This window comes from Rhinolophus sinicus, chromosome 14 (genome assembly GCF_057876585.1).
Source record: "Rhinolophus sinicus isolate RSI-liver-muscle chromosome 14, RSI-T2T, whole genome shotgun sequence".
NCBI lineage: Eukaryota > Metazoa > Chordata > Mammalia > Chiroptera > Rhinolophidae > Rhinolophus > Rhinolophus sinicus.
In genome coordinates, this window is record NC_142514.1 from 80,753,765 (window position 1) to 80,779,965 (window position 26,201).

At 46.0% G+C, this 26,201-nt stretch overlaps 1 protein-coding gene across 6 annotated transcripts in view; it reads right to left on the reverse strand.

Moving 5' to 3' along the window:
- JARID2 (jumonji and AT-rich interaction domain containing 2) overlaps window positions 1–26,201 on the reverse strand; it is a 253,610-nt gene that overhangs the window by 33,416 nt on the left and 193,993 nt on the right. For 5 of the 6 annotated variants that reach the window (XM_019742971.3, XM_074335194.2, XM_074335195.2 and 2 more), the window contains 2 exons: window positions 18,041–18,217; window positions 1,859–2,094 (listed from right to left, as the gene is read on the reverse strand). In XM_019742971.3, the coding sequence (XP_019598530.3) occupies window positions 1,859–2,094; window positions 18,041–18,217 (413 nt within the window). Of the gene's footprint in view, window positions 1–1,858; window positions 2,095–16,157; window positions 16,299–18,040; window positions 18,218–26,201 lie in introns of those variants that run through there. The other variant, XM_074335197.2, reaches the window with a different exon arrangement.

Consider the following 26,201-nt stretch of genomic DNA (forward strand, 5'->3'; position numbering starts at 1 on the left):
TCCCCTCAAATCTTACCTCCAACGGTGCAAATTTCTTACTCCTAACAGTGGTAAATGGTGAATTGAAAGGCAAGTGCTAAGACCAACTGAGACCAGAGGTTTACACAGTCTAACCCCACACATGAACGTGCTGAGAGAAAAGTGTCTGATTATGATTCCATGCGAATATCAAGTCACATATTTATCCCTTCTAAGCCCTTCATTCCTGCCCCACAGATGGGTCCTCTCCTTCCTTGGGTCCTTTTTTAATTGTTTTCTTTCATAAGCAAAACATCTGCAGGACAGTTCTGCCTAAGTGCCTATCACACCCTCAGCTTTGGAAATAGGATGGAGACGTTCCAAAGACACAGGAACGAAAGGCTATGTTGTGCGCCTCTCAGTCCTGAAAACTGTGCATCAGCATTTGGGAGGCCAATCCCACAGTCACGCTCCGTTCTCTAGGAAAATGGGGAAGAACAGGCAGTGTTTAAAATATGCTAAAACCATCTGCTTAATCTCAAGATAACACTGCAAAGGAGGAAGTGGGTACCTGAGGACTGGAAACATAAATGAGGATTCTTGCTAGCCCTGAAGAGTATTTGAAAGCTTTAGGTTAACAGTAACAATGTGTCTGTGTGTGTGTGTGTACACACACATATTCCTATGTATGTGTATAGTCACATATCCAGAGAAATATTTTTGACATCATCGAGGAGGGGAAAGACCAGGGGTAAAGAACAATTCAAAAGGAGAAATTCCACTATCTTAACACCACGATGACCATCTTTTAGTCATTCTGGAATACTGCCAGCCAAGAAATTTCAGTCTACCCACAGCTCACAATGAATCAGTCTTTAAAGATACAGTCTCCCGTCTATTTCAGGGAAAAATTGAACTCTGTGTGATAAAACTCTCGATGAGGCGAGCTCATCTGTGATCCCCAGGGCTCACTGCCGTTAAAATGGAGTTAGAACAGGAGCGCAGGGGTCAATGAAATGCCAGCTGACCCCTGCGAGCCAGACCTTCCCTGCGTTGCCCCCAGGCACCTGCCTTCATTTCTACCATCTAGTTCCCAGGGTCCTGAGAGATCACAGTCTACAGAAGGAACACTGTGACAGCAACAATGGCTGAGCCCCGAGGCCATTCTTAAGTTTCCCCAACAGGATCTGTGTTATCTGAGCTGACCCTGAAACGGGGGCCAGTGTGCGCCTGCCTCTGCTGACCCTGCAGCACAGGAGTGAAATGCACCCAGCCAAGCGAAGCCCTACCCGCCCCACACCCATCTCACGCAGATGGCTCAGCAGCACGTGCCCGGCCTCTGCTCAGAAGTCCTGGGGGCAGATGCTAACCTGTCACATGGAGAAGAACACATGAACAGCGCAGGCTCATCCGCTGACAGCCCAGGCAGTCTGCAGGCCTCTCTGAAGGTGTAACTTACCAGCTCTGGGCCTAACTACTACTGACGTGCCCCCAAGACTCTGCAACTCACCTGACACCCAGGGCACGTCAATGGATGAGGAGGGACGACGGCAAACCCCCTTTCCTATCTATTCTGACATCTATTTCCACCCTTCCTATCTATTCTGACATCCAGGATGCAGCTCGGTCCAGCAAAGAAGGCAAACGCTCCAGCCCAGGAAAATCAGCCTTCACAGGAGAGGGGTGTGTGCTGCACCCCTGTGCAGACGTGAGGTTTCTCGCTCCCCACCTCACCTCCGAGCATCACCTTCCTGCTTTACGCGCCCTCGAAACCTGCATTTCTTGAGGCTACTCACATTTCCCCTTCAGTGAACTTGGTGACATGGGGAGGTGGCGTCTGGCAGGCAGGCACCGCTGGGCCAGACCAGGCACTGGTGCGGCAGGCAGGGTGGGGCTTTACCTGTTTCCGTAAGTCCTGAGCCGACCGATGCAGAGGGGAGTGGTGGTCGGCAGCGGCGGGCCCCTTGGCCGAGGAGCCCGTGGAGAGGGCCGTGGGCGGGCGGCTCGCTGGCGCCTGCTCCCTCCGGCTGTCGGCCCGGGGGTCGCTGTGCTTCTCCTTGCCGGGAGTGGCCTCTTTGCTTCTGTGTTTTTGAACAGGTTCCTTCTCCCGTGATGACCTGCTAGAACCGTTGAAAACTAGGGAGGAAGGAGAGAAAAAGGAAGAATGAAGTCACGAGGCTGCCACGGAACCTCAGCTTCCCGAAGTCAAAGAGGAAAAAAAAGGCAGACATTCGCATGTCAGTCAGGTCTCATCACACCCCCGAGAGCAGCTCGGGTCAAAGCACCCCGCACTGAGCAGGAACAACCCAAAACGGAGACAAAGGAGAAAATACAAGCATATCCTAACAGTTATATGCTTTGGTCCAAATGACCAAAAATCCATTTTTCAAGCTCCCTACCCAAGAACCCCAACAGGCCTCAGAACATCAGCATCATGCCTTAAACACAGAGAGAGAATTAAAATGGAGACATGAACACCCACAGTCACACCCCAGGAGCAGGAGCCCCTCGGGTACACAGATACAGGGGTCTGCGGTAACGTAACACAGTCTCAAACTTAGTTACGCATTTTGAGGCTGAAGATCTGCTGACGAAAGTGTGTCAGGGACCAGGGAGGAGGGCGAGGGGCGCAGCTGAGCCAGCCCTGCTTCTACTCCAGAGGTCACAACAGCAGGAACAGCTAACGCGTACGTGTGCTGACCCAGAGCCAGGGGACGATGCTAAGTGGCGCTGGGAAGTACACTTGGCCTTTGAATCCAGAGAGACAGATGTTGTCCTCATGCCCACTTTACGGGTGAAGTCAACAGGCCTGGAGAAGGCAGGCACCTTGCCCAGCCAGGCTGCCCATGCCCAGCCCCCCTCGCTCTCAGTGCCAGTTGCCAATGCGCAGGCTGGATCCCACCCACGAGGAGCTCAAACGGGCACAGTGATACCCAGGGTTTTACAGTACACGCCAGTGAGGCCGCTGTCAAGTTTTCTCTTGGTGCTTTACAGCCAGGACTTGCAAACCTAGACGGACTCGTCAGGTCCAGACCCTCTCTGGGAATCAACAAGCCTTTCCCATCTGTTCCTCTTGTACCCACAGGTCTCCACTCCCCTCAAAACATCCCAGCCAGCGAAGGAGGACGGCCACCCCTGCCTGGTCTTCTCCACCCCACGAGCTTCAGGCAGAGCAACGTGGGGAAAAGAGTGAGTCCCTTTAGATGTCATTTTTAAAAGGCGCCTGGTGCATTTCCTGACAGAGGGAGCCTTAAAAGGTCACCATGTCTATCTACCTACCTGCCCACTCCAGGCCACAGCCCCCAACCCCAATCTGGGACTTGCAGAATTCACTACCTGACCAGGCAGCTGTAAGCCAGCAGGAAGAGAAGCCAGACTCCTCTATCCCATCTGCCCTTCAGAGCCCTCAGGTCACCAGTTCTGTCTCCTAAGGATGCCCTCCCGCTGACCTGTCTACACAGCTCCTCTGCTCTCTCTCACCTCCATGTGCAAATGTCCTTGCAATTACATTTATGCCTTACAGGCTACAAATATTGTCCTCTTAGTTCTCATTTGCTTTTCCATTTCTTGTGGTGCTAAATCCGCTAGTTTGTTTTTTTGTTTTTTTTAACTTTCTTTCTTTGTTGCAATGCCTAGACAGTCCTCCCATGTTTTCAAATGGAAAAATAATCCTCTAAGTCTCCCAACTGTTTTGGGGTTCAATTGCTTAGATTTACTTCTTTAGTCCACTTGTTATTACTCTGTATATGGTACACATAGGGACTTACAAAACCCTATCTAGATTGGACGTGGACCTTCTAAAGTTCCTCCTGGCCCCCAGTGGTTACATTCACACTAAATTTTCAGGGAAGTAAAGACCGTGCCACATCAAAATAGGGTCTGTGATCTTGTGTTGTATAAGGTTCACTGGATAATCTCAGTTACAGAAAAAATGAAGAGCTTCAAATGGTTGGCATTTATTCTAAGTGTAAGTAACTGCACATTGTCAGAAACCATCAATCATACCCAAGCTGGCAGTCTCTGTGCCTGATTTCAAGACAAATTAAAAGCAACATCTGTAAGAAGTCATACTTCAATGAGATTAAAAATCAAGCCAAAGAACATGAATCTAGGCAATTCTTGACCGTTCCCCAATTTTCTTTTACTGAAACATGGCACAGGAAACTTATTTTATATCTCAAACATTACATACTTCTGCTTTGTTACTGCCACTCAGATGTGTATTAAGGTACAGCCTACAAAAAGTACCAGTTCTATAATGATTTCTCTCTATTCAGTTAAAAAAAAATTATCCTATGGGTTTGTCCCCTCTCATTAACACTATATGAGCAGTTCAATTCCCAGCCCTGCAGTTAACAGCTGGGCAAGTGATTTAATCCCTCAGTTTTCTCGTCTATAGACTGGGGGTAACAGATGCTCCCGGATGGAGCATGTCTAGCTTGTACAATGTCTGGGGTTCAGCAGGCACCTGACATTTAGTGAAAAGTATTGCTGCACATTTGAAAGGACCATTCAGGTTGCTACGTAACCATATTGTGGTAGGATCTCTTCTTGTCCCCCTGTCCTCGCTGTAGCTACCATGCGAAGGGCTTCAGTACAGACGGCTGGCCTGATGACCCATCACCACCTCCTACTTGAACCCAGCTGCCTCCTGCTGCTTCCCAATGTTTCATGGGAAAAAGAGGGGCTGCTAGTGCCCTGTCCAAGCAAGGAGAAATACAATGCTAAAAACACACCCTATGTCTCTACTAGCTTAATGGGTAACTTGACCCTTGGGGGACCCATGACCCTTTCAGGGGACTCCCCTTGGTCAAAACTGTTTTCACAATTATCCTAAGATATTATTTGCCTTTTTCACTGTGTTGATATTTCCATGATGGTGATGGCTAAAGGTGGATTAGCTGTCAGGGAAATGCCAAGTCCAGAGTACCCAAGATACCACTTCATCCACTAGGATGGCTATACTCCAGAAGACGGATAATGGAGTGTCGGTGAGGACAGAGAGAAATTGTAACCTGCATACACTGCTGGTGGGAATGTAAAATGACGATGCAGTCACTTTGGAAAACAAGCTTAGGAAGTTCCTCAAAAGCTGAAACCACATGAATTACCACGTGACCCAGCAATTCCATTCCCAGGTATGTACAAAAGAGAAATGAAAAATATGTCCACAAAAGAACAGATGTCCCGAGCAGAATTATTAATAATAGTTTAAAACTGGGGGGATGAGTGAAATCCAAAGGTTTGATGAACCTGGTACTTAGAGAAACAAACGGGGGTATTATCCATCCATTAAAAAGGATTCAAGTACTGATACATGCTACGGCACGGATCAATCCTGGAAACACTATTAAGTGAAAGAAGCCAATGACAAAAGGTCACATGTTGCATGATTCCATTCATACGAAATGACCAGAACAGACCGATACATAGAGGCAGAAAGTAGACTGGTGGCTGCCAGGGTTTGGAGAAAACGGGAGGGACTGCTAATGGGTACAAGGTTTGCGGGGGGGGGGGGGGCTTTAAATGGGTAAATTTTATGATACATGAATTACATTTCAATAAAACTTATTTATTTTTCAAACACCGACAAAAGGTGGGCAAAGTTGCTGGCGACTTAACAAATCAATGCAGTGGTACCAAACGAGAGACTAGTAACGAGAGAATTCTTCACTATCAATTTAAAAACAAAGCCAGCGTCATTTAAGGATGTGATAAAGCAGTACGACTTGCTAATGGTATTAAATCTTGACCCCTGAGTACACACACTTTGTGCGACAAAATGAGAACTACACATAGAGCACTTCTCCCGCATACCAAAGCAGGATGACTATTTTCAGGAAAAAGCACTTGCGTGATTGTCTAACTCGCAAGCTAACTGCTTTTTTCATGGAATGCTATTTTTATTTGAAAGAACCACCAGTAGAGTTTAGTTATTTGGCCACTTTCTCAAAAATGAATAAAGTAAGCCTGTCAAGGAAAATAACTAATAGTTATGGCTGCCAATGACAGAATTCACAATTTCAAGCAAAAATTACAATCCTGAAAAAACGTCTGTCCGCCACCATGAGTTTGACAGCCTTTCAACACTTAGAAAAGACTTTTCTGACGAGGTCCGTGGAGATACAGGGTTCTTTGATACGGCATAAGGAAAGGTGCCAACAGTTGGAAAGAGGTCCATAACTCAGCGCACCATTATTTTCAAGCGATCAATACAAGACACTACAAAATTGTGCATGGGTAAGAGATCCATTCCAAGTGGAAGGGCAACCGATGGATTTCAATGAACGGAGTATGAAACGCTCAGTGATATCGGTTCAGGTTGCTGTAACAACTGACCTTTAAGACACTACCACGGGCTGAGTGTGGGTGTGACGTCAAGGAATCAAGTCATCTACAAAGGTTCCTGCCCATTCCAGCTACATCTTTGTCTGGGACTGATTTGCTTTATATACGTCAACCAAAACTATACATTGCAAGAGACTGAATGCAGAAGCGGGCGTAAGAATCTAGTTGTCTTCCACTAAGCCAGACATTAGAGATGTGCAAACATGTAAAACAACACAACTCTTCTCACCTATAACTTCCTGGATTTGGAATATAATCACTTTTCACAAAAATGTTCTGTGTTAACATGTAATGGGTTTGTGTTATTTTTGAATGAATATTTTTAAATTTCCTCAGTTGTAATGTTAACATGGTAAATATCAATAAATACAATCCACATTAATAAGAGTCTTCGGGGGAGGGGGGGCTGGCCCGGTGGCTCAGGTGGTTGGAGCGCCAAGCTCCTAAAGCTGAGGTCACCCGTTCGGTTCCCACATGGGCCAGTGAGCTGCACCCTCTACAGCTAAGATTGTGAACAATGACTCTCCCTGGAGCTGGGCTGCCATGAGCAGCTGGAGGTTGGCGTGAGATGCTGCGGGCCGCTGAGTGTTGCCGTGAGTGGCTGGCGGCCAGCCTGAGTGGCCGTAGGCTGTGGGCTGCTGTGAGCGGCCAACCAGCGACCAACTGCCTCAGCCGGGGGGGGGGGCAGGGGGAGCGCAAGGCTCATAACACCAGCATGGGCCAAGGAGCTGTGTCCTACACAACTAGACTGAGAAACAACGGCTTGAAACGGAATTGGGGGAGGAGTCTTTTTTGGGGGGAGGATCCCTCAATAATTGTAGAGGGTAGAAATGGATCTTGACACCAAAAAGCCTGAAACTGCTGGGCTGGATTATCTTTCCCATGGTTAGCTACATCATGGTTTCCAGAGGCTTTAATGGACCATGTACTTCCGTCTACACCTACCAGTCCCCAAAAGAGCTCAGGCTCTGAGATAAAGCTTCCTAAATTCGAATCCAGATAAATAATTTGCTAACTATTTGACCTGGAGCTGGTTACCTGTCCAAGCCTTAGTTTCTCCACTCACCATCTATCTTGTACGGTTGTCTTGAGGATTCAGGGAGAAAATATTCATCTAGAAAGGAAGGGGCTTTTAGCAGGGCATGAAGCAAGTACCAGGTAGGTGTTAGCCAGTTGGGATCACACACCACTTCCCGGGGAGTCAATGACTAGACCCATGGCAGGGCTCCCATAGGCAGGGCTCCCGTAGTTCTCCATCCCTCCTTTCCAAATGAACCACAGGCAAGGCCAACTGCTAACGTGGGATTTCGAGGAACTTCGTTAAGGATGGCACTGTGGTTAGCAAGTAGTATCTTTCTGAGATCCGGAAGAAACACCCAGCTCCATGCTCAGCATTATCTGCACCTGAAACGGAACTCACCTCCTGGTTCTATTCTGGTGCCTTGAGAGAGTGTCACCAACAACGAGCACTATACTACATCAACTGCTCAGGAAAATGCTCTGGAAAGCAAAGCCCTGCAAATGAAAGATGACAGTGTGGCCCGATGACGACAGACAGGAAGGGGAAGGGGAACCAGAGGGGCCAGGAAGGCCATGAGCATCGTAACCCGGCTAGCTGCTCTGAGAGCCTTAGTACTGTATTCTACCACAGGATATCCTGACCAGATCATCAGGAAAGGAGAGTTTTCAAAAATTAAAAACAGAATAAAATTTTTTATTTTAATTTAAACCGTGAGATAGTTTTCAAATGCATCTACTTCCTGTAACCATCTTATCTGGCTATTTTATAGCAGCAACACACCCAAATGGCAAACACAGCCAAAAAGTCAAATCACGTGTTAAATGGGAAGAAAGGGGGAGGGTAGGACCAGGCCAGGGCGATGGAGCCAAAGGGAAGGTATATTTTGTCCTCAACAGCTCATTAATTTTAAGTGTCGTGGGAACCTGCCAGTTTTACCCCTTCAAGTAATTATCTTTTGTCTTCATTTGTAAGATTCTCGAGAAGGGGAAAGAAGGGGAAACGGGAAAAAAAAAAAATTCCCTCACAGTGAAAGACTAAACCCTGTGAACGTAAGAGACAGAAAGACCAAGAAAGTTAGATGTATAGAGGACCTATGCACACTGTCCCCAATTAAAAGGAATAATTGGACTCGTTTCTTTAAGGGAGAGGAAAAAAAGGCATTTATCATGGTGAACAATATTAGGAAATTGTATTGTACTCAAATACAAGCAGCTCTTATATTAATGAACAGAGAGAAATATATTGATTTGTATACACATACTCTGAAAGTTAAATGGCCTATAGACAAGTGTTTTCACACCATGGCAAGCAAAATCTTTAAATCCAAAGGCTGATATTTTGATTTACAGTCACTTCGTGTCTGAGAAGATATGACTGGCTCCCAATACGGGATGAAAACTAAATGAGCAAGAGAAGTGACTTAACGCCTGTAACTGCAACCCCGAGATCTTGTCAACTGTGGAAAGCTACACTTTCCAAAGAGGAACTCACACCGATAGCTCCAGGGAGTTTGTACTCACTGATGTCCCCATAAGGTCAGCTCAGCGTTAGATCGCACCACAATTCCTGGGGGAGACCAGTAAGGCAGCCTATGAAAAGCTGGTCACACGGTCTTTCAAACCCTCACTCTATACATGGCCTCTTGGAGGGACGTGGAGACCTTGGTTTTGATTTCTGGTTCCCAGATCACCAAACACATCTGTGCTTCCAGTCCCTGAACTACAAACGAGCGGCCTCCTCGGGTCTGTCCTCCAGGAATCGCTGAAATCTTTAAAATAAAGTATACAAAGTGTTTTGTGCTCTTGAGAGAAAGGCATTAGGCAAATGTCAGGTTGATCTTTTTTACAACTCCTGCTGCAATGGTGAAGACAAGACTACTTTTGAAAACTAATTCCCTTTCTAACCAGAGCCGACCAGGCCACCCCGGCACTGCCGCCTGCCTCCAGGCCCTTCCCATGTCCAGCCTCCCCAGTCTCCAGGACTATTCATGCTAAGAAAGGCACTTCGTCTGAACAGGAGGAGATACTCCCGATGGAGTTTTATTAGCTGAGCAGGGACGAGGAATCTTGCCTGGTATCTGACAAAAGCGATATGATATCCTGAGATGACTCAGTGCCTGACCTGAGCTAACTGGGTTCCGAAGCCTTTACCTCCTTGAAAGACACATGTGGACAAGAGGTGTTATTGAAAGCTGGGCCGGAATGTCTGCTAGCACAGACACAAAGGACAAGAAGGAATGCTTGAACACTAGGCTGGAAGACGGAACCAACCCCAAAATGACATAAAATTAAACCCTGCGCCCAGGCCCACCCCCAAAACAAATCGAAGGGACAAAAAGAGAATCATTGTAAATAAAAGAATGTGTTAAGGAAAGGAAAAGAGTAGCGTGCCAAGTTTCTGATCTCGAGCCAGATAATTAAATGTAAGCTTCATGTCATTACGAGGCAGCCCGACGTGGGGAAGACAGACTCCATCCATTGGCTGGCATTAAACCCTTGTTACTATACAAAGCTGCACTTGCTCCCTGGAGCCAGTTCAACTTTGAGTCACTATTGTCTGAAAACAATGGAATGTCTGCCAACCAGTGCCAACAGTTCAAGAGGATTTTAAGGCAGCATGTGTGAGCTGCAACCCGGTTTGCCCTGGGCAAAAACATCTCCACTGACTCAGCTCCAGCACGCCCGTGCGAGGCCAGGGCGAGCAGCGAGGACACAGGCAGGGCAGCAGAAGCCCCTTCATGACCTCGCGGCCCAGCTCGCCCACCCTGGGCACCAACATCAGGTAAGTGACTGTACACCCCGACCCCAGCGTCACCCACATGTCCCACTGACTTACATGGTATTTACGAAATGCCTCTGAAATGCCTACATAGTGAATGCCTATCGTGTTGAAAGAAATATATAAAGAAATCCGTTAAAGAGGATTTTTTAAAACAAACTGAATTTTCTTTTCTATGTGAGAACTTAAATTCTGTAAGTCATAGAATGTGACTTACTTTTTCTTACAATCAAAAGTTGTTTGCCACCGTCCCCAGGTCTAAAAAGGTGAACACATCAACGTGCAGTGATGTGAAACAACCACCAGAGCTGAACAGATTTGCCATTTAAACATGTTTCTTACGTGTGTCCCTAATAATTTCTGATACTAAAGTTTAAAAGGGCAGATGACCTTTATGGAGAATATAAAGGTCAGGGCAACTGAAAGACCATAAATCAGGATGAATGGTTTTTGTCATTGAAAAATGATTTCTTGGCCCACTTGGCCCCCAAAGGAGCTGAGGAAAGGACGAGACTCACAGCTGGTGGTGACGGGCCCTACAGCCGGGCCCACGGCAGTTGGCTCTAAGGTATCTTCAGTCTCCAGAGTGCCAGGGGCAGGGACGTCCAGACAAATGGCCTATTGGGATGGCGGGCAGTGGGCTCTCATACTTTATCACTCTCAAGAAACAAGACAAAGCACGCAGGACTACAGGTGTACTCTGAAGGGGACATGTGTTAACTCTCGAATGACAAGCACATCAAGTGTTTTGCAGTTTAGGGTCTCATAAAACCCTGTATTCAAGGGGATGGATTCTGAAAGGCCGGCCACATCTGTAGTAAATTACTCTGGTCCACCTTTGGATTTGAACAAGGAAGCTGTTAAGTATTCACAACACACTTGGAGAGATATACCTTGAAAATGTGTTAAATTGGAAGGTACCCCATATCCACCATCAATGATACAAGAAGAATTGGTAATTTTCAGAATAGAAGTATTAATACAGAAAAGGTAAATACGGAGATATCTGCATGGTAATAAGGATTGTTTTCAAGGGTCTCCAAATAAACATTGTGGATCCACCATTCAATCAAATACTTGTACACCTCCACCCACCCTCCAGCCAGGAAACTTTCAAAGATTCTATATGCACATTGTACAGTCTCTGGGAGCAGCGCAATTTACCAAGTGACTAAAGATTCCCCTTAAGACAGGCCATATGAATTTAGCTGAAAATATTAAATACTGCGCAGTTTGCTGAACAGCTCGGCAATTCAATTTACAATGTGCATGATATAAACATATCCCAGCCGACTATGGACAACAAAATTGATTCAAGATTCTAAGATTCAAGCACATGATATTAATTTACTCACAACTGCAGGGTATTGCAGTTCTTTAGAAGACAGAATCCTAGGGCATGAGCCCGGTGACAGGACAGGAGCCAGCCCCCACCCTCTGACCACTCGCCAAGGGCCAGGACTGTGTGTCTGTCACTCACTCCGTCCTAACAGACTCTTACGTATATTTACTGAGCTCTAGCGCACGCGTCATGTAATGCGCCCATTTAAAGTATATCATCCAATGGATTTCTGCATTTCACAGAGCTGTCCCACCATTTCCATACTGTAACATTTAAAATGTTTGCATCACCCCAAAATGAAACGCCATGAAGAGGTCACTTCCCATGCTCCTCCCTCCCCAGAGCTAACCCTAATGGGAAAAGCTGGTGTTATCAGCATTTTACAAACAGGGAAACTGAGGTTTAAAGAGACTGAACAGCTGGCCCAATGCGACCTGTTTAGGAAGACACATCTGAGCCACACGATTCTCTTCCACCACCAGGGACATCGCCTAGCTGACTGCCACTGAAACCTGCATAAGCATCTCACCACAAAGGAAAGGGGCCTCACAGTCCCAGGAAGAGGCATCCACACACTGAATTCCGAGGGGCGCTGGCCCGCTGTCCTAAGTTGTATGTGTCCCGCAGGTCCTGTGTGGACCAGTGAAAGAAATACTTCAGGAAAATGAGAAGAAATGGGGGTCAGGCTGATTATACCAAGGGGCAGGTGTGACAGGGGACCTCGTGCCACCCTTGAAACAGCTCGTTCTGGGCAAGTCAATAATGTCACACACTCACAGTGGTCGTACGCCTCTCAGAAAGCCCTCACTGTGTGCCAGGCCTTTAAACATACTAATGTCCCAGGATTCTCTCATCAGTTACAAGGTTGTCCTAGGCTTCTGGATCTTTTCAGTCACATGTGGTGTTAATGATAATAGCCAACGGGCACAACTGTTACTAACTCACTTAGCTCTCACAGAACCTAGGAAAAAGACTCGTTACCTCTTCCTTAAAGGTAAGAAACCAGAAGCACAGAAAGCCTGCCTGAGGCTGCACCATGACGGAGGACAAGCGCCAGCCAGCATCGTGCTCCCGGCAACGGAGCCAAGCAGCCCCATGTGCAAAAGCGGTGGCCGGTTAGGAATCAATACGTTATAACCTGACTCTACATGTACTACTGCTCTTAAAAACCACGCTCCCAGCCCGTATTCCAATTTTTTGGAATATTCACTTGCCTCAACAGGAAAACAAACAGGGCTATCAGAGGTTAAAGAAAAGTAAAGAGGCTAGCCCCTGAAAACTTCAATTAAAGAAATAAGCATCTGTCAGCCAGAGAGCATCTCCTCATTGCACGGGGCTATGGCGGGAGGGACCCTGGCCCTGCCCGCACCCCTCGCCCCAACAGAGAGAGGCCTGACTGCCCCTCAAGGCAACTGCAGAGCAGGAATGCGGTGAACTCGTCCCCGTGATTGCTTTCTTGGCCTTCACACAACATGCCCCCGGTGTGAATCCAAAAGCAATTAAATCATTCCAGCTGGGAGTCCAATGACACGTTGTTTAAAAAGTCTTCTGAGAAATGTCCCTGTTCAGAAAGTGATGAGCGCACAACGGAACAATGGTCTCTGCTATTCCTTCCATTGTTGCTAAGTGCAAAAAGGCACTGGAAGAGGACACAATACAGGCTGATGTGAGAAATGAACTTTCACCAAATTCTCTGCACAGGATGAGGAACTCCTCATCGCAAGGCCAATGCTGAGGGAAAACCCAGGCCAAACTCATTCCAAACCAGTGTATTAATTCCTCTGGTCTACCTCACTTACCCAACTGGAAAAAAATAGCCAGTGATGAGAACTATTCAAAAACTAAGCCATTTCAAATATCAACTCGTAACATAAATACCCACGGAGCAGTGTTTTGACTGTGTTGTTTTGTTTCCAAATGGTGATTACCTAAGGGCTCTCTCGTTAGGATCATGTGAGGTTCTGTATATGCAAGAGTATTTCGGAAACTCTGAAGAGCTATTGCAAGAGAAGTTGCTGGAGGCAGTGTTATTGTAACCCTTGAGTGTTAACCCAAGGTTAAAGCACGTGTGATGCTGTCCATGTCATTTCGGATTATGTATCTTAATAAACAAATCCATTTCCATTAAGACGCTCCAGTGGCTTATAGATGAGAGCGTTCGAGTCCTGTGTCACGTCTGCGAAACTCAACCTCTGCCTGGGGACATCGGGCTCTTGCTGGAGACTCCTGGGGTCAGGGCTCCAACTCCAAGGAAGGAGATGCTGTCACACACAGGCCCAACTACACACTGAGCACAGCAGTGCGGGGGGCGAGCTGCAGGGGGCGCTCTCCTGGCTCCTGCTCCCTAGGGAGCCCCCTGCTGCACTCAGGGTCAAGTTTGGGGGGAAAACAAGAGAAAGTGGGACTCGTTCGATCGGGAGGCTGGTTTCTAGTTTCCTCAAACTTACGCAGCCTAAACGAAACTGGACACAGCCTCATGCGGGTTTGAGGACAAAGTAAACAGCATTAGTTTCCACATTTTGTTTTCTGTGTATTTCTCTGCCCACATTTCAGTGCGGGGTCCTCTCGTGGGGGAGAACACAGATGTGGCTAAGTTTCTCGACACATGCCAACATCTCCAGCATACAAAGTAGGGAGAAGCACCGAGAAAAATACTGTCATGGGAAAGCATGGAGAGGCAGCTTGCTGTCCACTCTCTTGTGTGAAAAAGTCAACTAGTCTGAGGATGTGCTTGCCCACACGGTTATTATGCCCTCATCCATGTTACTGCCGTTAGAAAATGTATTTTAACACTCGCACATTCTTCTCCCCAGTCAGAAATCCAAAGGAAATGGAAATAATCTGTCTCTAGGTTTTACTTTTTGGAAAACGAGGCATGGCAGAGGAAGGAAGTGCCCTCGTCTCATTCATCTCTGCCACGCAGGCAGAGAGCTTATCTGACTCTCAAGAATGGTTCTTTTTTTGCTTATGTTCATCAAGCGTCCTCTAAAATCAGAGAGTGGGGGTGAGGGGTGGGGGGGATATCACAAGTCTCCTGATGTCTCAGGTGTCACACGCAGGACCCTCGAACCCGTTCTGGGGAGTGGCAAGTCCAATGGCTCAGGTGCCCTCTGACACCACCCTGCTGTTCAGTAGGAGACAGCGAGGCATCAGCACCGTACAAATCTAGTCAAGCTGAGCCCTGCGGGCGCTCTCAGAAACTGAACAGAAAAGGGTTCAATCTTCTGAAAATAAAGATGCTTCGCCTCCCCAGACAGAACAAACGAAGGTGCCTAGGGCAGGTCCTGGGTAAAGCCGGGGGCTAGCGTGTTTCTCATATACACCATCACCTACCATCCAGCCACTTCCTTTCAAGACAAAACCACTGGCCCAACGCCAGGCCAACAGACCAGGTAATCACCTTCTGTACGCCCACCGAGAAGTTTCTCCCTGACCAGGTAATCACCTTCTGTACGCCCACCGAGAAGTTTCTCTCACAAGTGAAGCCTCTATAGGAGTATCTGTTTCATTCTGTGGTCACACATCACATTTAAATAAATGTCCCCTTTTATAACTGATGGGTACCCATAACAAAATCCCATTACAAGGAATTTCAAGGAGTCCTGCTCTACACTTACAAAGAAATGGGTCTCAGTAAAAGCAAAGCAGGAAAAACAGTTTCTAGCTGCCATGGAAATTGCTGCCAACGTTTGCTCTGTATTTATGACAATGACAGTGGTCAAGGCAAAATTGTTACCCTCCTGCCTTAGACGAGAACTCAGCCAATTCCTTCACCCTCATCCCACCTAATTCCCTGCAATTTCCTGCCAGATATTCACTGCCCCTTCCCATCATCACCCCGCAGCTCATGTAAAAAGAGCATTAAAGATAATGAGATCCATGCACACGAAAGATGGCAATTTTTGACACTGGAAGTTGAATCTATGAGAAAATGGTCTCGGCAACTAGCAAGCTCAAACAAGCTGGAAAAAGAAAAGAGGTGAGGACCCAACTGCAACTGCATGAGCACACACAGGGTTAACTGACCTGTGTAACATGACAGGTAAATTCACCTACTAAACAAAGAAAACGAAAAATAACATCTCATGGAACCATTCTGATACAGTACTGATCAAATGTATATCATATGAACACAGAGACTAACAGATATGAGTCTCATTTCATGTTTCGTTCATATTTACTCTTTTCTTTTTTTTTTTTAAGATTTTATTGGGGAATATTGGGGAACAGTGTGTTCTCCCAGGGCCCATCAGCTCCAAGTCGTGTCCTTCAGTCTAGCTGTGGAGGGCGCAGCTCAGTTCCAAGTCCAGTTGCTATTTTCAATCTTTAGTTACAGGGGGCACAGCCCACCATCCCATGCGGGAATTGAACCAGCAACCTTGTTGGGAGCTCGCGCTCTAACCAACTAAGCCATTCGGCCACCCCTCGTTCATATTTACTCTTGATTCACATTAAACCAAAAGTAAAACTACAAGATTAAATACCTTCTCAAGAATTAAAACAACAACAACAAAGCCCTACGAGTCTCCCTTCTTGCTTCATTTTATCTCGGAAACCTCACTCATTCTGACGCTTCCACCTGCAGCTCCATGAGAATAAATTCCACTCTATTCTTTGTGGCTCTGTCTTTCACTATCACTGCAAACTCAACAGATAATCAAGTTCTCAACTACCCCCCAAATCAACTCCCTTCCTAATTCCTGCTGTTACCTTCAGCCCTGCCTCTGCAGGCAGCTGTGAAAAGCTGATCATTTTGCTTCAAAACGCCTCTTGCACTCATTTGAACTGCTGTATGTCCTCAAGTCCAGTTTCTCATCAGCTGTTTCCTGGCTGGAGTCCTCGGACTGTCCTCATGTCTCCTTTCATGCCAGACTAAACCCTGTTGCTAGAGGAATCATTCTGAACTTGATGTATTCCATCCTGTTTCCACATCTAAAATCATTAACACTTCCCAGTTCTCTACATTTGAATTCTTCCTCCTACTTAGCAGGACATATGTTCTCAACGCTACCCTGGTCTCGTTACCCCGAAGCATCCCCTCCCCCGCAAATACTGGTGGGTCAGTGTTCCAGCATTCCACAACTAGGCAATAGTCCACATTCCACTGCTTGTGTGGAATGTCACTGCTCATGAACTTCCCCCTGAAGTTCATCTCTCCGCTTGTACCTGTACTCCAACTCCTACATGCAGCTCTTTTTCAACTATCAAGATTTCCTGATGACCACAACTGCAGGTAAGAACCTTTTCCCTGAAAGGTTAAAAATAAGTCACCATTTTGTATTTTGTATTACACAGTAGGGATATTAACCCTATCTCCCCAACCGTAAGTCTTTAAAAGAGGTCATTTCTTTACCCTATTTACAGCCCATCTAAAAATAGCCATAAGCTATTAATCATCACTAAATCGACACAGCGGAAATGTCCAACGACGCGAGGCAGACAGATTCCCATCACGTCACAAGCTATGCTTGTACCGAACCTCTATTTCCCAGTGAGTCCAGAAAGACGTGGTGGAGCTTCGCGTACAGCCAGCTGGGGGGCGGAGAGGGAGAGAGGGATGAAGGGATTGAGATTGATTTTCCTTTGCCTCAGTCGCTTATCGACAGCACTGATTTTTCTGCCACTTGTACACAGGGGATCCTTAGGATGGGGTCTCTGAGTCCTACGTGAAATATGTCTAGCAGAGCACCCGGGAGGAGCTCAACAGAAAACAGCCATAATATCTCCCTGCTCCACTGTCACTGCTTCACTCTGCTTTTCCTACTTCCTTTCCCCCACATCCTGCTAAGCCAATCTGCTATCAAGTCCTCTCAGTAACATCCCTGCCGTATTTCTGTATCTACCTCCTCATTTTTGTCCTTATATCCCTGTTATTTATATTTCCGTGACCAACTCTTAGTCCCTCGTTACCTTAGGCGAGGTAATTGCCTACAATTACAGCCTTCCAATGTGATTCCTCTTCTTCAAGTCCTTTCCCTTTCCGTAATCCTCATAACCAGTGCCGGCTTCATCGTTTCAGAACACATCTCTAATTAAGTCTCTTCCCTGTGGAAAAACCACTGGGCACTTTCCACTTAAGCCAACTTAACAGTTCCCCTCTCTGCTATCCAACCTTTTGTCCTATTCCTCCTCCTACACACTAGAGCACTTGTTCACAATACATGTGCATTTACTTGATTCCTTATGCTGAATAATGGTTCTTTTTACACTCTCTCCACCTGCTGAAATCACAGCAAGTTAATCACAAAAGTTTCTTCATGAAATCTTAACCACCCCTGATTTAATGGAATCTCTTTTCCGATTTCTATTATCTGCAGCTCTTATGGATTTATCGTCATCTCCCCAACATAAGTGTATCTACACTCATCTTGACGGTCTATTCATCTAGAATGTACTTGACTGTACAGACTTATACTCATCTCTCTGCCCTTCAAGAGTCTTGTACTTAGAGAAGTACCCAGAGCTGGCTTTCCCATTAACCAGCTCCACAGCTTTCATCTTCCTCTTCTTCTCAACAGGTGGATCTAATCCAGCTCTTACCCAAAGCTTTGGATTTTATCTTCTTTTTTACCCCGAATCAGTGCTAAACCTACCATGCCCATTGTGAACATGCTTGTGGGCTTTTCCTTTCCTGGGGGTGGACTGGCATGAAGACGAAGCATTGCTCGTAGCTGTTTTGACATCTTCTGTCTCATCCTCTTCCTCCTCGCCGTCCTCCTCGTCCTGAGAGCTTCCGAAATATACCATGCTGTTGGGCAGCGCAGGAGAACCTGGGAGGTTTGAGAAAGAGGGCTCATAAACACAGGCCTGAGGCTGACCCCTCCCAGAAGGAGCACTACAGAGAGGCATTTATTACGCTATGGACCTAAGTCCTCATGACTGAGCAGACAAAACGAAGCTATTCATCCCTACTGCCATTTTTAATTTATTTCTCAAATGTCCCCCAGGAAATATAAGTCCATCTGTGTCCTTTTAACAGATTTCAAGCAAAACTCCCCCAGTAGGGGGATGATGCCATCCCTTCACCGAACATACCAACTCAAAAAGTTTTTAATTTCATCTGAATAGTTATTGGGGGGGGGGGGGGGAATCCCCACAAAACTCTGAAATTGAATTGAACAAGAAAAAAACACGAATCAATAAAATAAAAACATCTAACCATTGTGTTGAGGATAAAACTATTCTGGATTATGCCTTTAACTTAATAAACTTAAAAAACATGAATTTAAGCAAACAAATTTAAGAATGAAAGAAAAGCAAGTGATAAAAATAGAATATAACATTTCCTTACATAACTGTCTTATATTCAAACAGGGTGAATGACAGCCATGGATTTCCAAAAATCATAACACACTTAGAAGCTACTTCAATGTTATGATCATGTTAATAAGCAATAGAAGATTATTAAAATAAATTTCTGTACAACACTAACTAAAAGTACTAGATTAAAAAAAAAAAAAACCCTCATAAAAGAACTCACATCTGTCATGCCTTTTATACTTTAATCTCCTCATCCCCAAATGTTTTCATTTCTGAACCTAAAACAGCAGTTAACACCAGAAAATAAGCCCAGTGTTATAAAGAAGCATAACACAGCTCTTCCTTATCAGGTAATGACAATTCAGAAGTAGATCAGTCAACTCATTGGTGTCTGGGACCAGAGGCTGCTAAAGTCCAAAGAAAATCCCCCAAATTAATTTCCAGCAACAACTTCAGTCTTCTCCCCCATTAAGTATTTTTGGGAGAGCTACTACCAAGTAGCAGAAGAAGTGATAAACGCAGAATTCATTTCTTCTCCCTCCCACTTTCCTATGAATGAACTAACATTCTAGTAACATCAATGAAGATACAAGTAACCAATTTGCTCTCCTTCCCAAATGGAGATCTCACACTGTAAATTCAATGGTTAAAACCATTCGTGTCCAAATTCAGAGCTACATGTTCTAAGAAGGAGGTGGGAATGAATCAGATGCAAGGGGAACTGAAGTGGCAAACCAAACACCCATCTTGCAGAAATGCAAAGACAAAACAGACACTTCAAGCCCCCCTTGTCTTCTGTTGCAATCATGACCTCCCAATATTCAAAAGCCCCAAAAGTTGCCCTCCACAACTAGCTGAAGGACAACTTGACCTGGAGCTGATGGGTCCTGGAAAAACACACTGTTCCACATTCCCCAATTTAAAAAAAAAAAAAAAAGCCCCCAAAGTTCTGTGGACCTCACCACTGGGTGGAAATGAAACTCCAAAGGGATGTATTGGCAAAAAAAAAGACCCTCGGTGGACAGCAGAATTGGTGCAGTCTGACAGAAGCCATTCCCCGTCTTAAGGCTTCTTTTTTTCCCTCCCCTTTGATCATTTCCAATTAGAAGCAGGTTTTCAACAGAAGGTTCTTAAACCTGACACAGACTTGGGGGGAAATCATTTAATCAAGTAAGAGCTAGAGATGAAATGAAATAAAAGGAAAGGAAATACTTAAGCGATATTGCCACTGGAACATAGGTTTATTTTTGTTCTGTGTGGTTTTACAATTATTACATGACTGCCTGTGATTAGAAAAAGGAGATCAGAGGTTTTCAATCAGGACTCACCATTTACAGGTAATAAACCAATAACATTGTTGGAGCCTTCTTTCCGAAATCTAACTTTATAAAAAAAAAAGTACTTAAGAAAAGGCAGAAGAAACTTTATTTCAGCACTCAAAAGGGGTTTTGGGGGGGGGGGGGATTTAATCATAGGCTGCAACTCATCCTAGCATGTACCATAACATAAGGTGACATGTCACATGCTGTCACACAGACACAGAGGGGAACCTTCAACACTTGGGAAGTTACTCAGCAGTTAACTTTCCCTCTTCAGTAAAATGAGAGGGAATAGGTTAAATGATCTCTTCAAGCTCCTTCCAGATCAAAATATCCAATAGTCTAACATCCAAGTCTAATTTCTTCTAAAGAGCCTTCCTACACTCTGCCCTGGACACGTTGACTAGCGGTTGAAATTAGAAAGTTGGATTAGGACGGAAAAGAGCAGGTTTTTGTGTAGGCCCTGCAATAACTTCCAGAGCTGACTCTGCCATCTGTTGGAGGGTTAAGGAAGCGAGCCACTGCCCCTCCAGCTTCCCTCTTCCTCTCCTCTGAAGAAAATGCAAGGAACTCTGCAACTGAGGAGCAATGTGAAGAGAGGAAAGACTCAAAAAAAATATTCTGTTTCAAAGACAATCGGGTAAAATCCACGGGGAACCCACGAGAAAGAACAAGGAAGTAACCTGCACTTACAGAAACTGTTGAGGATGTTTTAAAATCTCAAACACTGGCCAAGCAGCATGAAGCAACAATCACGTTCCTTATACTCAAGAACTGGGGAGAACGGGGAGAACATTAAGTTTATGTCCCAAACAACTAAAATGGAAAAGATGTCTGGAATCTCAGTTCAGCATCCAACTTCTGTAAATATCCTAAAGAAATTGTACAGGGTAATTTCTTCAACAAAAACAGAAAATAATTAATCTTATGACTGGATTTGTTTTACAGCTTCTCAGTAAATATAAATAAAGTGATGTAATCAGCTAGGTATTCTGAAACAAAGTGAGAGGCTAATGTAAGAGAAATTTAAAATAGGGGACAGAAGACCAGTAAAGAGTGGGCGCAGGGGGTGCTCTGGGGGGCTCACTCTCAAACGGAAATTTAGAAGAACAATACAAAGCCCTTCTGATGGAACTAGCCCTGCAGTCAGAAAGGACGTGATTTCCTTTAAATACGGGGACACAGGCGACAAAAGCAGATTGCCTGCCTCTAAAAGGTGATTTGGGTTCTATTCAGGTGACTGACATGTTGGTGTGGACCTAAAGGTAAAGCACCAACAAAGAAAAACAGGTAATGACGGTTCTTAAGCCAGATGAGGAATGGCGAGTGTGGTACGATAACGGGAAGGAAAACTCCTGGGAGAAGGGATAGTGGAGGAAGAAGATCATTGCTCAGTAATGAAGAATTCAGCTGGGTAGAGTGGTAAACTACCAACACAGGCAAGAAGATGCCCTTGGTTCAAATATTACGTTTGTACGAATCCTTCCCTCTGGCAGGCGTCACTCATCGTGAACAACAGTGTCCCCGGGGATGGTCCCCTCCATTCAAGAAGCCACGGCCAACCCATAACCCACCCACCAGGAGTGGCCCAATGAACTACTAGCTTCTTCCCAGAAGGAACAGGCCTCCAGAAGTTTAAGGGGCACCCTCATACCTGTACATGTCGTTCACCTTGTAGTCAAACTGAAGCAAGCAGAAGAGACGAAATCCTACAGAATCTAATGCTGCAGATTCCAAAGCTCTGTCACTATGTAGCTGCGTATTATAAACCCTCTGAGACACCTTCCCCCCAACCCCGCTACAGCATGTACGTCTGCAAAGTAACGGAGAGGCAAGCTCGCAGTCCAGGCCAGCAAAAGCCACAGCACTGCAAAAGCAGCTTTTTCCTTTCTCCTTGAGACAAAACCAGTAAGATCATCTCATGTTTCATAATCAAGGCTATAGAGGAACACTGATTATTCTATGCTAATACGTAGCATATACCAACCTCAAATACATAACAGAAAACAAAAAGCATGAGAAGCCGAAACTAGTTACAACATCCATATGGAGCTTATTTATTTCTTCTTAGCTTAGATAAAAGCTCGATCATCTAATATATTAGGCTGGTGCAAAAGTAATTACAGTTTAAAAGGTTAAAAATCATTGCAAAAACCACAATTACTTTTGCAACAACCTAATACAAGTTTAGAGGGGGAATCTTTTACACACACACACACACACACACACACACACACACACACACGATAAAGGAAAGGATATTTCAAACCCCTAACAGCACACAGAAGTCTGGGTTTTTTATCATTGGTGATAATTATCCCACATTCCTCATTATAAAATGGGTATGTTAGTCATATTGATGCTAAGTAAACAGAAATTTAAATTAATATTTAGTATTTGAAAACAGAAGAGAGTGTGTGTTTTTCCTTAAAAAGCTTGCCACTTATAGATCCTGGCACATAAGAGGTAAGCTTCACCTCTAGAAAATTTATTAGGAAAACTTCTCTCCTCCCAATGTCAGATGAGGCCGACTTTTGAAAAGTTCACTGTGGGTCTAGCCTTCAGGAAAACGGGAATGAAGTTATAGGGATGAAACGAACAAGACGAGAAAACTGGAAGAGAGGGGATTCCCAACCTGAAACTGCTTCCTAAAACGCCAGCTTCCCTTTCCACAGCGAGGCTCACCTACCACCAGCTGCAAAACACCAGCAAAGGGCTCAGCACGCCTCATTCTGAGTCTCTGCCCTATTGGGGACGAGCTGAGGTACAAGCCCCATTTGTGAAAGCAGGAGAAGCTGGCATCACACAGAATTACATCATCCATCTCCTTTAGAAACTCTGCAGTTTCAGGTAAGTCAGCAATGAAAGGTAAGTATCTTAAGAGGGTTGCGAATTGTGTGGGGTTTGTTTTCTTTTTTGGGGGGTGGGGGATGGGGAGATTATACCCAATAAATTATAAAAGTGTATTCAGTATATATAGTTTTCTATTAAAATTACAGGCAGATTTTTCTATCCTGATTATTCAAGTGCATTAGCAAATGTGAAAAAAAATCTGAACTTGGATCAGATAAGTGGAATCGGGAGTAGAGAACGCATCTGTGCTTTGCCAAAGCCGTATCTCATTACTTTTCAGAATTAGCTGGCAACGTCTCCACAATATTTACTGAAGTGAAAACCAAATGTTTTCATCTGGACAAAAATCAAACCGTGGTGTGTTACAACCACAACAGAAATCATCTTAATCCAAAAGCTTGCTTTCTCTAATTTGGGCTGTGGTTTCTATAAAATTGGAGTCTTCTCCATGAATCATGTACACATACAAGCCCCCCTTCCCCTTCTCTTCCCTCCCCCGACCAGTTCTTTATCTTAACAAGCTAAACATAGCTCAGCTCTATTCTGGAAAGACCCAAAAGTGATTCCCTGCACAGTGTCATTTAGCTGGGGAGTCAGATTCTGTAGTTTGACCTAATAAACTCTGGGCTGGCCCACTGAGTTGGCATTTTCATGACTGATCTTCAGGAGACACAAACAGAATGAGAAGTAATCAGCCCCTACAATCAGATTAAACTGAAAAAACAAGGCTTCAAAGGGAGCTCTGACGGACCGGGCAGGGGGATAGAGGCATAATGACTTACTGATTTCCTGAGTTAGAGGAGAGCAAAGTGCCATCCAACTGAAACTGCAGTCACAGAAAAAAGTAGTTGCGACAACTGCCCTCGTTCATTAATCCAACTCTGTCGGTACCAGACAGAGTGACCCAAACAGACCAGGCGTCTACACTCATCCTACACACTCAGGCACTCACACATGTAAACACAAAGAGCCCTGCAAGGCGATGGAACAGCTGTCACACTGAATGGCCATCTCTCCGCCTCTTCCAGGCTGGCCTTCACAACTTACAAGAAAAGAATAATTTACCAGGATTTCCCAAACTTTATCCACTTTCATAGGCCCCGAGATTATCTGCCATACCCAGATACGCACATGCTTCCATTTTCTTTAAAAGAATTCCCACGTACGACTTAAAGCCATTACATCGGTAGTAGAAAATTAACACGTCTGTCTTAAAGAAAAGCTAAAAATTAAAGTTACAATAACATTTTAAAACGTTCAGTTAAAGTCATTTTTGGCAGCCCCGGGGCATATGCAGCAGGGCGTGGGGAACAGACCCCCAGGCCAAAGGCCAAACACAAAGGAACCCCCTGTTCCTTATGGGAGACGGAGCTGCCCGTGCAATGGTGCCCATCCTGGGACTGCAGCTTTGTTTCCTGTGCCTATGTCAAACAAAGATGCCAATCACTGGAGACGACTCCACATAAAATCCAAAAATCGAGGACAGAGCATCCGCTCGGCAGTCGTGCCTACTTGTCTCACGAGACTCAATTTACTTGTCTGTACATTGAACATCTCTCCCGCCGTAACAATTGTGATGACCCCAAAAGCGGGGAGGTAACGTATGCGAAAGCACTGTAAGCAACTGACACGTAAGTGATATTATTAGGCTAATACATGGCTTGTGACAAAAACTCCTAACTAAACTAAATTCAGACTGTCGGTTTACATAGGTAAGGGCAGAGGCAATTTATTTTCTACTGGCTTTCCTAAATGGGAAAGTAAGCACACTGGTGGCAACCATCTAGGGAGGTGTGGAATTCCACAATGAATTCATCAGAATTTCTGGACGTTGGGAGTCGGTGTGTGTGGGGGCAGAGCCCCAGAAAGTAGTTTACAGGCTCTTGGCCTCACGTGGAAGGGTGCTGGCTCGGGTAGTAGATGGCCGTCAGCTGTAGCCAGTTAGCCAATTAGCCGCCAATATAACTGCTGCGGCTACGGAGGAGAGTGGAGGAGAGTGAAAGAGAGTCGTCGGTGGGTTGCAGACAAAACGGACAGCAGGTCGCACGTCCAGTGAACCCAGCCTCCAGTGAGACCGTAGTGGTATGACTCCCCTACCTATGGCTCCGTGGGTGTTCCTTTTTGGCCTCACCATATCCTGCGTTATGTGGGGAGCGGGACCAGAGACCCTGCAGGCCTCCCCGCACAACAAATGGCACAGCGAGCAGGGTATGGTGCCGGCCAAAGCTCTCCAAAGGACGGTGGAGCAGTTTGTGTGTATGAACACTCAGTCTCAGGAAGACCAGGAGGAGCAGCTGCCGGAGAGCTGGACCCCCGTGGAGGGGTGGGAGGACGTGGATGGTTCTCACACCAGCACAGGAAAAGCCATGCAGCTGCTGCAGAGATGGAGCCCCGTGGAGAGGTGGAAAGATGTGGACGGTTCCCCAACCAGCACAGGCCGGAGAAAGCGAAGGTCGTTGCAGCCCTGTGGGCCAGGGAAGTTCCTGCTCAGGCAGCCCGGATGCAGGACTTATAGTCCCAGGAGGTAATGCTTGCTGAGTCCTCCGTGGGAGATAAGGGTGAGGTCAAGGTCATCCCTCACCCCCAGGACAGCCCTGGCGAATGACTATGGACTATGGGGAATTGCCTTCCATCCCTAATTTAATGGACAGCTTGACTGTTTGTTTGGGAACTGTTGTTAGTGGAACTGGGGGATATTTGCTTTTGTCTCTTGACTGGCCGCCATTGAGAATATGTAAGCACCTTGACTGTGAGTCGCTGTTGTTCCAGCAGGGTACCCTGAGAGGCAGAGAGAGTGGCAGTGCCCTGAGAGCCCTGGCTGTGTCCAGGAAGTGTGGCTGTGCCCACAGAGAGTGGCAGTGCCCTGAAAGCCCTGGCTGAGTCCAGGAAGTGTGGCTGTGCCCACAGAGAGTGGCAGTGCCCTGAGAAATCCTAGCTGTGCCCGGGGAAACTAGTGGTACCCTAAGAAGTCCAGGAAGTCTGGCCGTGCCCAGAAGTACTGGTGGTGCCCTGAGAAACCCTGGCTGTGTCCGGGAAGACAGGTGGTACCCTAAGAAGTGCAGGAAGTCTGGCCGTGCCCAGAAGCACTGGTGGTGCCCTGAGAAACCCTGGCTGTGTCCGGGAAGACAGGTGGTACCCTAAGAAGTCCAGGAAGTCTGGCCGTGCCCAGAAGCACTGGTGGTGCCCCGAGAAACCCTGGCTGTGCCCAGAGAGCCTGGCTGTGTCCAGGATATTGCATTCACCCCCAGGCTCCTCGCACAGGTCCCCTCGCGGAAGACGCTTGTCGCGTAGATTGTGAGGCGAGAGCCTGTAGGGGTGGAGT